At 42.0% G+C, this 16,319-nt stretch overlaps 1 protein-coding gene across 7 annotated transcripts in view; it reads left to right on the top strand.

The window, feature by feature from the left end:
- TAMM41 (TAM41 mitochondrial translocator assembly and maintenance homolog) overlaps positions 1 to 8,955 on the top strand; it is a 49,617-nt gene extending 40,662 nt beyond the window's left edge. For 6 of the 7 annotated variants that reach the window (XM_053897114.1, XM_053897115.1, XM_053897113.1 and 3 more), the window contains one exon: positions 8,820 to 8,955. In XM_053897114.1, coding sequence (XP_053753089.1) covers positions 8,820 to 8,896 — 77 coding nt within the window. In that variant the 3' untranslated portion in view covers positions 8,897 to 8,955. Of the gene's footprint in view, positions 1 to 822; positions 932 to 8,819 lie in introns of all 7 variants that reach the window. The other variant, XR_008420224.1, reaches the window with a different exon arrangement.
- The last annotated feature ends 7,364 nt before the right edge of the window (positions 8,956 to 16,319 follow it).

Raw genomic sequence — 16,319 nt, 5'->3', positions numbered from 1 at the left:
GTAATATTCTATTATAGTTTGAATTTTTCTCTAATAAAGCATTTTTCTAAATCCATCATCATCTTGAGCATCAACCTGAAATGAATCTTTGGTCCTCTTTCCACTCATTCTTTCCAGTGGCCAGCAGAGGGCAGTGGGTGACACCTAACAGAAGCCACAGCCCAGTGTTTCCTTGTGGCCGTTCCTAGTGCCCAGTGCTGGTTCCCCTGAGTGCTTACTGCCTGCTTCCTTTTCCTTTCTAAAGATGCCTTATCAGATTGTGGAAGCCCAGAGTAACAGAATGTATGCAGCCTGCTCTGAGGGTGCAGAAATTGTGAAAAGTGTTGGGCATCCCTTCAAGGTCTATGGGTTTACTGACCTCACACTCTGGCTTCTCTGGTTTTACGGTGGTTTGGGGCTGTGATGAAGGCAGCCCAGGCCAAGGGCAGGGGTTTATGAGCCCCAGAGACTAGGGTTCATATTCCAACTTAAGTACTGTGCCTTGGGCAAGTTACCTAATTTTTCTGAGTTTTAATTTCATAGGGATAATTAAACCTGCCTCACCAGCTTGTGAAAATTACATCGTAGGATATATAAACGCATCCAACACTGTGCCTGGTCTTTCCCTTTTTGCTATTATCACCTAAAAGGTTTCGTGACCCCTCCTTAGAATATGCGTCTTTGCACTGTCATATTCAGATGGCACGAGCCCACCCATTAACCAGGTCTCCAGTGGGAGTAAACTACAAACAAAAGGGCCTGAGTGGCTGGTTTACTGTTTGTCTTCCCTCTCTTTTCACATCAAGGTTCTGAACCTCTATGCTTCTGTACATTGTTCTTTAGAAGTCCTTTTGTTGTGGTCATGGCTGTTGTTCTGCTTGCCGCACTAAGACAAAATCCACCAAGTCCTACCTGTGTTCAGTTTTTCAGCTAGCTGGTGCATCATGTGCAGGTGAGAATCCCAGTGTATTTGATGGAGTTTGTATTCGTTATTAGCCATTCTCATGCCTCCCTTCATAGCCTCCCACTGGGGGGGAGGGGTGAAAAGGAAGGTTCAGACTTCCCCCTTAGCTAATGAATACCTTTTATATTGAAATATGCTTAGCTTCAGAGGTACATAGCTAACCAAGGAGCTAAGCTTCGGGTCAGAAGACCTGGACTTGTGTTGCAGTTATTCATTTGTTGCCTCTGTAACCTTGGTATGTTAATTAGCCCTTCTTCCTTGAAATGGAGGGGTTACTAATACCCAGCTCAGTACATGTTCTGAGAGGGTCCAGTATGTACCTAGTAGGTGCTTTATAAACTTGGGTGAGTCTAGATCTAAATTTCACTCTATTCCTAGGAAAGATAGAGGCCAGGCATCTATAACCAGCCCAGAGGATTGCCTTTTCTAACAAACTGTTCGATAGCACGATTGCCTGTTCTCATGTGGTCTTACTACCTCCAAAGCCAAACACTGTTTTCCCCTTTTAGACTAACTCACCAGCAGCTCAGGAGAAGTGAAAGGCCATTTAGTCTCCTGATACTGGCCTGCTCCTCTTTTCATGGTGGCAGCAGATGGCATCACATCTCAGACTGGTCACAGAAGACCAGCTAAGCAACCTCTCATATTCTTTTTTTTTTTTTTTTTTTTTTTTTTTTTTTTTTTTTTGAGAGAGAGACAGAGCACAAGCAGGGAAGGGGCAGAGAGAAAGGGAGACACAGAACCCAAAGCAGGTTCCAGGCTCCAAGCTGTCAGCACAGAGCCTGATGCACGGCTCGAACTCGTGAACCACAAGATCATGACCTAGGCCGAAGTCAGACGCTTAACCAAGTGAGCCACCCAGGCGCCCCACAATCTGTCATATGCTGATCAGCAGCAGCCTTCCCGTTAACAACCTGCTTCAGTATTCTGGTATGGGAATAAGAGAGAGATGGTGGAATATAGTGATGAGAAGTAAGCAGAAGCCAGTGAAGGGGGGCCTGAAAAGCCAGGCAGAGGAATTCAGAGTTTATTTTGAGGGCAGAGGGAAGCCACTGAAGGATTGTAGCAAGACCTCGATGGCTACAGAGAATAGAGAAGAGAGGGAAAGGAGATAAAGCTATTGCTCGGGAAACTGATTAGCTCTGGTTGCAGCCAGTCAGTGGAGGAGTTAGGCAGTCTGAACTCAGGTCATTGCAGGCAGAGAGGAGAGATGTACACAATATTGAGAGGGCAAGTTACCTGTTCCAGATGATTGGAGGGACATGGGAAGTGAAGGAGAGAGAGGAGTCAAACAGAACTCCCAGGTTTCTGGCTTGGAAAGCAATGGATGTTGCTGCCATTCCCAGAGGTGGGGGCAGTCAGGGAGGATGATGAGTTTAATTTCTGAAATCTTGCTTTATTTTTCCCCACCTCACTTCCTGGTCAGTCATAATTGACTCTGGAGACAGATACCTATTTACCTCTCTAGCTTCAAAGGATTCAACTGAATTAACAAAACAGGTTTAGTCTTGTTCCTAAAAAGTTTCTGACATACCTGAGGGGTTCCTTACCAGCCCTTTCCTGGAACATGATAGAATGATCATTGATTATCCTCTGCTTCTGATTTCTTATTACTAAAACACTTCTTCCATTTTTTGGTACCTACATATTAAATAAGAAGAACGTATAATAGTTATGGGTTTTTTTTTTTCCAGCTTATTATTTAACCCAAGAGTCCTTAAAATAAGTTGTACTTCTGCTTCAAGAGATTTTCTTCGTAGATAATGTCTATGGTTGGAAAATAATTGGAAGACTGTTTGGGGGCTTGCTGATTTTCCCTCATAAATATCTGAAAAGTAGAATTATGGGAACGGAGAGCCCTCTCACAACCTACTCCTGTCTCTGCCTCACATTGCTTCCTGGAGAACCGTGTCTGTCATCAGACCCGTCTTGTTTAAAGGCACATAGGGATTCATGGTCTTACATGTGAGTAACTTTGCTGCAGGTCACATGGAACAAGCTAGAAATCAACAGAAGTAAAACCTTAGGAGCCATATGTTGAAGTAGATTTCTATATGCTTCCAAAACAGGTCTGACTTTAGATACTAATCAAAATCCATAATGACTCACTTTAGGTAGATAAGAATCTGTCTAAAGACACGGTATCTAAAGAGATATTCCATCTTTATCCTTTGGAGAAGGAGCAAAGACAATGACGGTGGTTCTAAATGTCTTCCCCCAAGACACATTCTAAATACAGACTTCCTAAATCACCATCCTTTTCTATAGAAAGAGAGCAGAAACCAAAAGTAGACTTAAGGTAAGCCAAGTAGAATTCTGTGGATTGTAAACTGTAAGAGCAGAAACCATAACTGTTGTCCATACCAGTATTCCCAACAGCTAGCTCGGTGTCTAGTATTATATAGATGCTCAATAAATACTGGCTCATTGTATTTCAGTGACCGAATAAATCAAAGATTCGAGGCTTTTGGTAGTAGAAAAAAGATCTCCATATGTACAGAAAACGCATATATCAGAAATTTGGTGAATTTTCACAAAGTGAACACTCATGAACCTAGACCCAGATGAAGAAATAGAACAGAACCATCCCCCAGACGGTGTGCCAGTCAAGGTCACTGTTCCTCCAGTAGTAACTAGTGTTTGACTTCCAATGCCATGCTTCTGTTGTGCCCATTTTGAACTTTAAGCAAATATGTAGTCTCCTGTGTCTTTCACTCCCCATTAGATCAATGAGATTCAACATGGTGGTGGGAGCAGCAATAGTTCATTTATCCTCATTGCCACGAGCCCACTGTATGATTATACCACAGTTTACCCACTCTATGTTAATGGTTTCTTGGGTTGGTTCCACTCTGGGGCCATTATAGGTAGTGCCACTGTGAATGTTTCTGTACCTGCTTTTTGGTGAGCAAACCTGTGCATTTCTCCTGGGTGCATACTTAGGGGTGGAATTACAAGATCATAAAGTATGTGAATGTTCAACTTTGGTAATACTACCCAATAGTTGTCCAAATTACACTCCCACTAACTGAGCTCCTGGTGCAGCTCCTCCTTACTTGATACTATTTTTTTCTTCATTTTAGGCACCCTGAGGGGTGAGTAGTGGTATCATATTGGAGTTTTAATTTACATTTTTCTGATGGCTAACGAAGCTGGGCGTTTGTTCCATGTTTATTTGGATATCCTCTTTTGTGAAGTGCCTATTCTAGTTTTTTTGCTCATTTTTCTACTGAATTGTCTATCTTTTCATGTTTTTCATTTTTTTTTAATGTTCATTTTTGAGAGAGACAGAGACAGGGACAGAGAGACAGAGCACGAGCAGGGGAGGGGCAGAGAGAGGAGACCCAGAATCCAAAGCAGGCTCCAGGCTCTGAGCTGTCAGCACAGACCTGGATGTGGGGCTCAAATTCACAAGCCGTGAGATCATGACCTGAGCTGAAGTCGGACGCCCAACTGAGTGAGCCACCCAGGTGCCCCTGAATTGTCTACCTTTTCTTACTGAATTCTCTGTAAAGTCTGGATACAGGTCTTTTGTCTGATATGCATAGTGCGAAAGTCTCCCACGTGGTGGTTGTCACTTCACTATCTTGATGGTGTATTTTTTTTTAATTTTATTTAAATCCAAGTTAATTGTATATAGTGTAGTAATAGTTTCAGTAGAATTTGGTGATTCATCACTTACATATAACATCCAGTGCTCATCCCAACAAGTGCCCTCCTTAATGCTTATCTCCCATTTAGCTCATGCCCCCACCCACCACCCCTCCAGCAGCCCTCAGTTCTCTGTATTGAAGACTCTCTTATTGTTTGCCTCCCTCTCTGCTTATACCTTACTTTTCCTTCCTTTCTGTTTTATTTCTTAAATTCCACATATGAATGAAATCATATATTTGTCTTTCTCTGACTGACTTATCGCTTAGCATAATACACTGTAGTTCCATCCACATTATTGCAAATGGCAAGATTTCATTCTTTTTGATTGCTGAGTAATATTCCATTGTATATATACAGAACAGCAAAACATGGCTACATGGTGATGCTCATGTACTTTAGGTATTCTTTATCCGTCTTCTTTATCCATTCATCAGTGGATGGACTCTTGGGCTCTTTCCATACTTTGGCTATTATCAATAGTGCTGCTATAAACATTGGAGTACATGTGCCCCTTTCAATCAGCACTCCAGTATCCTTTGGATAAATACCTACTAGTGCAGTTACTGGGTCACAGGGTAACTCTATTTTTAATTTTTTTGATGAGCCTTCATACTGTTTTTCAGAGTGGCTGTACCAGTTTGCATTCCCACCAGCAGTGCAGAAGTATTCCCCTTTCTTCACATGCTCACCAACATCTGTTGCTTCCTGAGTTGTTCATTTTAGCCTTTCTGACAGATGTGGCATGGTATCTCTTTGTGGTTTTAATTTGTATTTCCCTGATGATGAGAGATGCTGAGGATCTTTTCATGTCTGTTAGCTATCTGGATGACTTCTTTGGAAAAGTGTCTATTCATGTCTTTTGCCCATTTCTTCACTGGATTATTTGTTTTTTGGGTGTTAAGATTGATAAGTTCTTTATAGATTTTGGATACTAACCCTTTATCTTATATGTCATTTGCAAATATCTTCTCCCATTCTGTCAATTGCCTTTTAGTTTGTTGATTGTTTCCTTCACTGTGCAGAAACTTTTCATTTTGATGAGGTCCCACTTGTTCCTTTTTGCTTTTATTTCCCTTGCCTCTAGAGTCATGTCTAGTAAGAAGTTGCTGTGGCCAAAGTCAAAGAGGTTGTTGCCTATTTTCTCCTCTAGGATTTTCATTGTTTCTTGTCTTACATTTAGGTCTTCATCCATTTTGGGTTTATTTTTGTGTATGGTGTAAGAAAGTTGTCCATGTTAATTCTTCTGCATGTTGCTGTCCGGTTTTCCTAACACCATTTGCTGAAGAAGCTGTCTTTTTTTCCATTTTCTTTCCTGCTTTGTCAAATGTTAGTTGGCCACACATTTATGGGTCCATTTCTGGGTTCTCTATTCTATTCCATTAATCTCTGTGTCTCTTTTTGATTACAACTTTGTAATACAGCTTGAAGTCTGGAATTGTGATGCCTCCAGCTTTGGTTTTCTTTTTTAACATTACTTTGGCTATTTGGGGACTTTTCTGGTTCCATACAAATTTTAGAATCATTTGTTCTAGCTCTGTGAGAATGCTGGTGTTATTTTGATAGGGATTATATTGAATGTGTAGATTGCTTTGAGTAGTATTGACATTTTAATAATATTTGTCCTTCCAATCCATGAGCATGGAATATTTTTCCATTTCTTTGTGTTTTCTTCAATTTCTTCTATAAGCTTTCTATAATTTTAAGTGTATAGATCCTTTACTTGATGGTATCTTTGGATGAAAAGATGCTCTTAATTTTTTTCAGTCCAGTTTATCAATGTCCTTTATGGGAGCAGCTTTTGTGCCCTGTTTAGGAAATGTTGCCCACTCCCAACCTCATGCACTGTTATTCTTCTACCTGAACTGCAGTTAGAATATTAAGGCCGAAAGAATTCTTTGTTCCAATCTGTTGGTTCTTAACCTTCTGCAAATCCTGGCTCCCTGTGAAAATCTGACAAAAACTGCACACTCTGCACAGAAATGCACACGTGCACACAGACAGCAAACTTTCCTACAGTTTCCTCCTCACTTTCCTACAGACTGACGTTGTTAGAGAACCCTGAACTAGTCCAACCAGTCTTTTTGCAGATGGGAAAGTCAAGGTGCAGAGAGAGTGAGTCACAAACTGTAAGTTTGTGGTCCAGCTGCAACTAGATTTCAGGTCTCTTGACTCCTATTCCAGTGCTCTTTCTAACACAGTTCCCTCCTGCAGTCTTTCTGAGACTCACTCTGTCAGAGCCATCAAAGGGAGAGACTGTTTTCAACGAAGAGAGGTTTCTGTGCAGTAGCAGCAAAACATGGCTACATGGTGACGCTCATGTACTTTAGGTATTTACCTTAAATGTTATGCTCCAAGGAGTCTGTACGTAAGGTTTGTGAAGTTGCGCTGGGACTTAACCATGGTTGATGCGTCTTCCTCTAGCTGTGACTCAATGCCCTGGGGTTGCTATGTTGAACCTTACTGTATGCACCACCTGTGTTCTGCTTAGTGTCTTGATTGGCTCCGGCTGGAATATTAAAAAAAAGAACCTTACGTAATAACTTTCCAGTCTCAATGCTCAACTGGGTGAGGTTCACCAAAGTGGTTGCTCCAGGGAGAAAATTAAAAGAGGCGGAGGCAGAGAAAGGAGCTCTGAGTTTCTTGACTACGCTATGTCAGTTTGCAAATAATCACTAGAAAAGCTGGGCCAGAGTTTATAGAAGTATTCGCTAACAATTTTCCTGATATGCTGCCTTTTTACCCACCACTGCCTGCAGTAGCTTCTTTGAAGGTTCTGAGTGGACTGGGCAGCTTCCAGGTAATACACCCAGGTATTTTCAAGAGACCACTCAAACCCCCATAGTAGGAGTCTCCAGAGTTAATCCTATTACTCATCCACAAAGCTTAAGGTGCACTGTCAGAAGTGTGTGTTTCAGACTTGCAACACACACCACAATTTGTATCTCATGATGAAAAAGACTGTTGGGATCTTTGGGCCACACCCTGAAACACAGACTAAATGATCTCATCCTCAGCACAAAGGAAGTTGAGCCCATAATACCGTCTGCAAATTGGATCCTATTAGATCTGACAGACAAATAGCATCCCATTATTCTATCCCATTTTACTTCTGTCCCATTGGCCCCCAGAGAGCCTCTCCTCCGGTTTCATCAGGTACTTGTGATTAAGTAGGTGGGGAGCTAGAAGGTCACATATCTGGATGAGGTGCATCTGTCACATCATTTCAAAAACGTTTACCGAATACCTGCCATATGCCAGGCACTGTACTAGATGATGGGGATACAGGGACAAATGAGGCATGCTCCCTGTCCTTAAGGAGCTCCCAGTCTAGGCAGAGGGACAGCTCAGTAAACTGACAAGCACCACGCAGTGTGGTAAGTGCTGTACGCATGACCAGCACAGGTGCTGTGGGACCAGGAGGAGCAGCATCTGAATCGGCCTGGGGCGTCCAGGAAGGCACTTCTGCAGAAGGAATCTGAAAGGGGGATGGAGTGAACAGACGGAGAAGGATGGAACTGATACCTGTTCTGGGCAGGCCGGTGGGGTACTCAGTGACACAGTGGCAGGGAACTGGGGGTGGTTGGGATGCAGGCACTGGGAGTCAGAAGGGGGGCTGCGGATGTCCATTTACATGCAGCGTTTTGTCTTTGTTTTCCTTTCTCGTTTTTATTTTTTTATTTAATGTTTTATTTATTTTTGAGACAGGGAGAGACAGAGCATGAACAGGGGAGGGTCAGAGAGAGAGAGGGAGACACAGAATCTGAAACAGGCTCCAGGCTCTGAACTGTCAGCACAGAGCCCGACGCGGGGCTCGTACCCACGGACCGCGAGATCATGACCTGAGCCGAAGTCAGCCACTTAACCGACTGAGCCACCCAGGTGCCCCATCCTTTCTCGTTTTTAAAAGAGCTACTGAAGTCAAAGGCTGACAATAGACTCAATAGGCTCGTAACTCGAAAGATTCACTTATCCCATTAACTCAGGTACCTTTGGCATTCATGTCACTGTGGCAGTAATGCCTAAATCAGAATCTCTCCCCCTTATGTTGACCATGGTGATCCTTAATCATCTTCGGCTCCCAGGGTCTCCTGGGCCCCACCAATCAGCCCATCACTGCTGCCTTCCAAAGACAGGTCTCTGATGAGAATATCATGGAAGCTCTAGCAGAGTATCTGGTCATCAAGCCCCAACTTTCTAACCATCTCTTCTTTTTGTCTTTTAGGCATGAAGAAAACAGTGGTTTATAGTTCACTAAAACTACACAAAATGTGGAAAGGATGGCTGAGGAAAACATCCTGATTTTGCTTGCTTTTATATATGTTATGTGTAGTTGAATAAAGTGATCCTTTTTGACAGAACAGCGTTTGTCACTTTGACGCACTGCTTGAATTTGAAGATACCTTGGTTTGTATAATATTTGATTTTGAAACGTATGTGTTAGACATTTATCCAGGGGAGACCCAAATGCCTTTGAGGACTTACCATGAGAAGAGAAGAATCCTCTTTACACACAAAACCATCTGTGTCCTGCTCACATAGGAGCTTTAGCTGTGGTCTGCGTTTTGGTACGTGAGAGTCAGTGAACGGAGAAATTATGCGTACAGTTGTGGACATGCAGCCCACGGGTGACAAGCAGGGAAGTGTGGCTACCTCTGTCTCTGAAGTCTCCTCTTCACCTGGCTTTTTCCATTGAGAGCTCACAAGTGTCATGTCAACATTTTCCTAGACCTAGGCTTTTTACATTTCTCTTTGTTCTCCTAGAAGGTGTATGACAGTGACTTGTGGGTGAGGAGCCTGTGACCATCACTTGCAGAGCCTTCCCTATCGTAACAGGAATGTTTGAGTAATAGGCAACCCACCGCAGAGGGCTTTGAACAACAAACAATACATTAGCTCAAAGAACTGAAAAGCTAACAGTGTGGTGGGCTTCAGGGTTGGTTTGATCAGCAGGTTGACAGGATCGCTCAGGACTGTTTCTCTCCAACTCTTCTCTCTGCCTTTTGTGGTGTTGGCCTTATGCTGAGGCTGGCTCCCCCTCATAGTTCTGAGACTGCTGGCAACAACTTCAAGGGCTATATGCTTCCCCGTTTGCATTTGGGGAGACAGACCGGGTTTCCTTCAAACTTCCTCTTAGAAAAGCAAGAAAACTTTCCAGCAGCTCCCAGCAGGCCTCCGTCTGGTTTCATGGGCCCTAAGTGGGTCACTTGCCCATCTCTGAGCCAGTAAGTACAGAAGCATGGCTGATAAGCTTAGGCCTGAACCACTTGCTCCAACCCAAGGGCCAGCTGTCCCTCAAGCTCATGGGATGAGGGGAAGGTGTGGATGCCAGGACCTTTCCTGATGAGGTGACCCAAATCCTCATTCCTGAAGGAGCTGTGTCCTTATTGGATTGCTCTAGTTAACTCTTGTTAACTTTTACTGTTGAGCATGGCTCCAGGTTTTACGTATTGAACAGTGAGAATTTGATAGCGCTTACTATTCTGCAGAACATTTCTCATGACTCTTATCTTCATAGCAATACTATCAGTAGGCACTATTATCCAACTTATAAATGAGGAAACTGAAGCTCAGGTTAAGTAATTTTCCCAAAGTCACACTGCTAGTTAGATGGGAAAGCCAAGATTTCAAATCCAAACATTTGAATAGTCTGAATCGAGCTCAGTGTTCTTAACCACTGTGCTATTCCACAACTGAGCACACAATAGGTGCTCACTAAAGGGTAGTGTTATTGTTGATATTACTTCCATTTGACTGATACCTGTCTTTTGGAGACTCTTTTATTCACTGCCCTGCAAAACTAACCAGTTAACTAAATAAAGCTTAAATAAAGAAATTTCTTTGATTTCTGTCCAGAATTCTTTAAAACACTGTTCCAAAATTTACAGTCATCTAATGAAAGGCCTGATCCCCAAAAGAGTGCTTCCTCACAAATTGAGAGTCATGGCTTCTAGTGATAACATTTCCCTTTATTACCCAGGTGACCTTGGAAAAAGCTTTGGATTTGGTGACCATAGCCTCATGATCAGATTCCAGGTCAGCTGTACCACAAATCAGCCAGGTGACATTGGGCCCTCTCTGAAGGAGTTGATGCTTGAGTGTTCACACTCCGCTCGAAGGTGAGCAGGCTTTGGGAGACTGGAGAAAACATAGTTGGCTAAGACCATAAATACAACACTATCCAACACTGGTGGGCTGCCTTGGCCCACAATCATATGTCAGAACCCAAGTGACGCCTAGATGAATGTCAGAATGTCCATGTGGTCAGAGATATTCCTTCATACTTTGTCACAGAACTTCTTAGTAATTCTGTAGCTCCCTGGGGGGTTGCTGAGGGGTCTCTATGGCCAGAGTCTTGGATTGCACTACCAGCTCAATCATGAATTCCTTTTAGGTACTATGTGGCCGATGTGTCTTCAAGTCCCATGTCTCCCTCCTGAGCCTTGCCCTTCTGTTGTCCTGGAGCTGGCCGTCACCTTTAACAACCAGATACCGCTGCATTAGACTCAGAGAAGATGCTCATTGCTCTAGACACTGTCCTACAAAAAAGTTACTGAGCTAGTCCAACCCACAGAAATGCCTGTTCTCCAAATCCCAACTTGTGGTAAGGAGCAAATGAATTAGTTGTATAGGCACAGGTGGGTATCTGTGAAAGTACTTTTAACAAGTGAAGGATTGAACGGAACAGGGAAAATGACCTGACATTTCTTCAAGGCCGAAACACCAGGTGTGATACATGAACTGCTTCATTTAATCCTTAGGCTACTTCTACAACATAGATATGAGCCCCAGTTTTTTACAACCAAGGAAACCCAGGGTAAAGAAGTTAAATAACAGGCCCACTGGCCCATGGCTCCATAACTAGTACATGGCTAAGTTGGGACTTGAATTCAGGTCTGTCCCACTCAAAAGACTATTCTCCAGTATCACATTCCACTTCAGGTCTTGCCCGTAAGATGTGGATAATCCCTGGATTGTCCAGATTATTTCTATGATTATTATCAGTTATCACTGGCCATGGAGCTAAAGACACCTGGTATGGTTTTTTTTACACCATTTCTGTTTCTTCTGAGATCAAGTGGAACAATAGAAAATTCCTTCCTAGAATGAGCTGCTTCTGGAGAGATGATGCATGATATGTCAGAATTTATGGTGAACTTGGGAGACCATTTATACTCTTTCACTTTACAGGTGGGACAAGTAAGTCCCAGAGAGGCGGTGACTTCCAAGGTCACATATATTTGTCGACAGCCTGTACTAAAACTTGCCTCTCTACATCCTACTTAATTCCCCTTTCACTTAAGCCTGCTGTTCCATCCACCCAGCATGCAGGTAAATTATAACAAGGCCTTGGATTTCAGTAGCTTTTACAAGATAATGAGGAACAAAATCTCTCAGCTCAATATTATTTTCAAAAATTACAGGACACCCCACCTAAATGTAACTTCTAACCCTTAACTTGAGTTTTATTGTCCTCAATCCTTTCTTGTATAACTAACCTACTCTAACAGTTGGGCAACAGATACAGGAAAGTCTTTCCCTGGGATTTCAGGTTAAAATGGGTTATGTGGAAATAGATTGGAGGTTATGGCAAGTGAAAAAGCAGGAAAAAGGCTTAAATCTCTCAGGGAGGAGAATTTAATTCAACTGGTATTAATTCAATATTGCTAAGCAATGTTGGGTTGGAGGGAGAAGGAATGTGCTGAGTTGACCATACTTGTGATCCTGCCCTCAGTAAGCTTACGGTATATCAAGTAGGGAGGACAGAATTTATCCTCATAACACAAGATGAGAAGGGATCATTGCATGAAGACCAGTTCATTCATTCATTAATTGAGTCATTTAACAAATACTGTGTGTCAGGAACTGAAGCACCAATAATGAATAAGACACTGTCCCAAATCTAAGGATCTTACAATGCAGTGAAGCAGTCAGGTAAGTAAATTGGGAATTATATTCATCCAATAAATGCTTAACTATAGGGGTAACTATAGGGTGCTATGGAGATACATAAAAGTAACAGCAAATACTTGTTGAGCCCTTAGAATAGTGTCAGGCGCTATTTTAAACACTTGTCATAGATTTATTCATTTAATCCCCATCACAGCCTTATGTAATAGGGACTCTTCCTATTCCCTAATTTATGCCTGAGGAAACAGAGGCACAGAGGAGTTAGGCCTTGCATGCCATTTCAAAGCTGGTAGATGACAGCCAGGATTCAAAACTGGGCCATCAGTTTGCAGAGTCCTGCCTCTCAATCTCTTTGCTAAACTATCTTTCAATCACTTAGTGTTCATCCAGTCTGAAGAGAAGGACTAAGTGGTGTTCAGCCCGATGCTTTATGAACAAGTAGGAGTTACCCTGCAGAGAAGGAAAGACTATCCCGGGCACAGGGAAGTGCTCGCTCAAAAGCCCTGAATGGAGACATCACAATGTGTTTAGGGAACTAAAGCTAGCTCAAGATGAATAAAATGCCAGGCAGATACTGTACAAAAGTGAGGCTAGAGAAATAACAGAAGTCAGATCATAAAAGGTCTCCTAAGGCCTCTTAGTGTTATTAATCATTATCCCCGGAGCAGTGGAGAGCCAGTGGGGGACTGGAGAGTGGCCAAACTGGATTTGCATTTTATAAAAATCATTTTGTCTGCAACATGAAGAATGGACTAGAAGGGACAAGACCAATCATCCAAATGAGAGATAATGGCAACCTAGAGCAGACTCATTGAGAAGGGACCAAAAGGGACGAATTCAAGTGATGTTCAGGAAGTGGACTCAGTACAACTTGGTGGTTGAATATGAAGAAGGTGCCAGGGTTCTGGCTGGGACAACTGGGAGAATGGTGTGCTATTTCCCAAACTGGGGATTCAGGAGGAGGGGCAGATTTGGGGTGGCATGAAGACAGTGATAAATTCAGGTCTCGGCATGCTGAGTTTGGAATGTCTGTGGGAGATATTCAGTAGTCAGTTGGCCACACAGGTCAGAAGCTGGAAGTGTAACTAGGAGAGTTGGCAGGTAGTAGATTGTGGGAATGGACGAGATTCCCCTAGGAAGTCTATAGAGTATGAAGAGAAGAGAGCCAAGCTCACAACACCGGGAAACACCAACATGAAAGAGGCAGGGAAAGAAAGCTAAGGGGTAATGGACAGGTCAGAAGAACACCAAAAGAACAAGGTGTCGGGTCATACAGGGGACGGTGAGGAAGGATTAAATTGTATTACTGTTCCCCAGAATAATCTGTTTTCCTTCCCTGCAGTTCCCCACCCTATGGGAGGAGTAATTTTCTTCTCTCCAAGGACATCAGTTTGGCCTTATGACTTTTTTTGGCTAATGAAGTGGGAATGGGAGTGATATGTGTCACTTCTGAGCAAAATTTTAAGAGCCAGTCCAGAGTTTACCATGTCTCATTTTCCCTCTGCCACAGGACTGGCAGTATTCCAGATAGAGGCTACTCCATCGACCTGGGTCCTCATTCAGTTGGGAGTATCAAAAAAGGTTTCATGCATTCAGTTGATTTCTTAATTTTTGGCAAGGGCGCCCAGACATAAATGAGGGAAAAATGATTTTTTTCAACAAACAGTGCTGGGACAAGTGGATATCCACATCAAGAGAATGAAGTTGAACCCTTACCTCCCACCATGTATGAAAATTATCTCAAATGGATCTAAGCCTGAATATAACAGCTAAAACTATAAAACTCTTAGAATAAAAGATGACTAAATCTTCATAACCTTGGATTAGTCCATGGCTTCTTAGACATGACACCAAAAGCACAAGCAACAAAAGAAAAAAAAATAGACAAATGGAATATCATCGAAATTTAAAACTTACGTGCTTCAAAGGACACCATCAAGAAGGTGAAAAGGCAATCCACAGAAAAATGAGAGAAAATATTTGCAAATCATATATTTAACAAGGTACTTGTACCTAGAATATATAGAAACACTTATAATTCAATAATAAAAAGATAAGTTACCATGTTTTAAAATGGGCAGAAGATCTGGATACACATTCCTGCAAAGAAGATACACAAATGGCCAGTAAGCACATGGAAAGATGCTCAACATCAGTCATCAGGAAAATGCAAATTGAATCACAACGAGATACCACTGTATACCCACCAGGGTGGCTATAATCAAAAGATAGAAAATAGCAAGCGTTGATGAAGGTGTGGAGAAATTGCAACCCTCATACATTGCTTGCAGGAATGTGAAATAGCACAGCTGCTGTGGAAAACAGGCTGGCAGTTCTTCAAATGGCTAAACATAGAGTTACCATATGATCCAACAATTCCACTTATAGCTATAGAGCCAAGAGAAATGAAAACATATGCCCACAAAAAACTTGTACAAGAATATGCATAGCACCATTATCCACAATAGCCAAGAAGTGGAAATAACCTAATATCCATCACTGATGAATGAATAAATAAAATATGGCATATCCCACACAATGGAATATTATTCAGCATTTAAAAAGATTGAAGGGGCACTGGGTGGCTCAGTCGGTCATCAGACTTTTGATCTCAGCTCAGGTCATGATCTCAGGGTTCGTGAGGTTGAGCCCCACATCAGGCTCCGAGCTGACAGTGTGAAGCCTGCTTGAGATTCTCTCTCTCTCTCTCTCTCTCTCTCTCTCTCAAAATAAATAAATAAACATGTAAAAAAAAATAATGAAATACTGACAACATCCTACAACATGGATGAACCTTGAAAACATTATGCTACTATAGAGAGACAGAAATTAATTAATAGTTACCCGTGGCTGGAGATGGGTAATGGGGGGCTTGGGAGTGACAGCTAAGGAATGCAGGGTGCCTTTTTGAAAATGTTTTTGAAAATGCTCTACAAGAGGGGTGCCTGTATGGCTCAGTCAGTTAAGCGTTGACTCGGTTTCAGCTCAGGTCATGATCTCGTGGTTTCATGAGTTCAAGCCCCACATCAGGCTCTGTGCTGGCTGTGCAGAGCCTGCTTGGGATTCTCTCTCTCTCTCCCTCTCTCTCTCTGCCCCTCCTCTACTCATGCTGTCTATGTCTCTCTCAAAATAAATAAACTTAAAAAAAGAAAAAAAAGAAAAACATTTTAGAAAATGTTCTAAAAGTGATTTTGGTGATGGATGGTTGCACAACTGTGAATATATCATAAACCATTGAATTGTACTTAAAATTCAATACATAAATTTGAATATAAGTTTAAATACATAAATAGTAATTTATGTATTTAAAAATACATTTAAATTTATTTATAAATTAAATTAAATTATAAATTAAATACATTTAAATATATTTAAATTTGAATACATAAGTTTAAATACATAAATGGTAAATAGAATGGTATATGAATTATATATAAACCTTCAAAATGAAAGAAGGTTTCATGGAGGAGAAACCCTTTGAGATGGTCTTGAAGGAACGAGAGAAGTTGAGTGGATGGAGAAAGAGCAAGTAAGAACGAGCCTAAAGGCTGGAAAAGTAAGGAGGTGACAAAGAGCAGGTAGTAGGACATTTTTGGGTTTTTTTTTTTTTTGCTTGAGAATTTAGGGTTTTGTCTGAGGGTCTCCCACCAGAGCTGTGTGTCATCTTTTAAGCCAAGCTAGACTTCAGGACAAGGAGACAAATCAAAGGGTATCACATTCCCTTTGTTCCCTCTCCAATGCTATGCCAAAGATAACCTGGATGTTAGCTACACTGCTTACCGTCCTCTACCAGAAGATAGGATTCCTCAGCCTG

Source organism: Panthera pardus, unplaced genomic scaffold (assembly GCF_024362965.1).
Source record: "Panthera pardus isolate Hobbes unplaced genomic scaffold, ASM2436296v1 HiC_scaffold_8, whole genome shotgun sequence".
Lineage (NCBI taxonomy): Eukaryota > Metazoa > Chordata > Mammalia > Carnivora > Felidae > Panthera > Panthera pardus.
The sequence above is the reverse complement of the archived record's forward strand: the minus strand, read 5'-3'. Positions and strand labels throughout refer to the sequence as shown.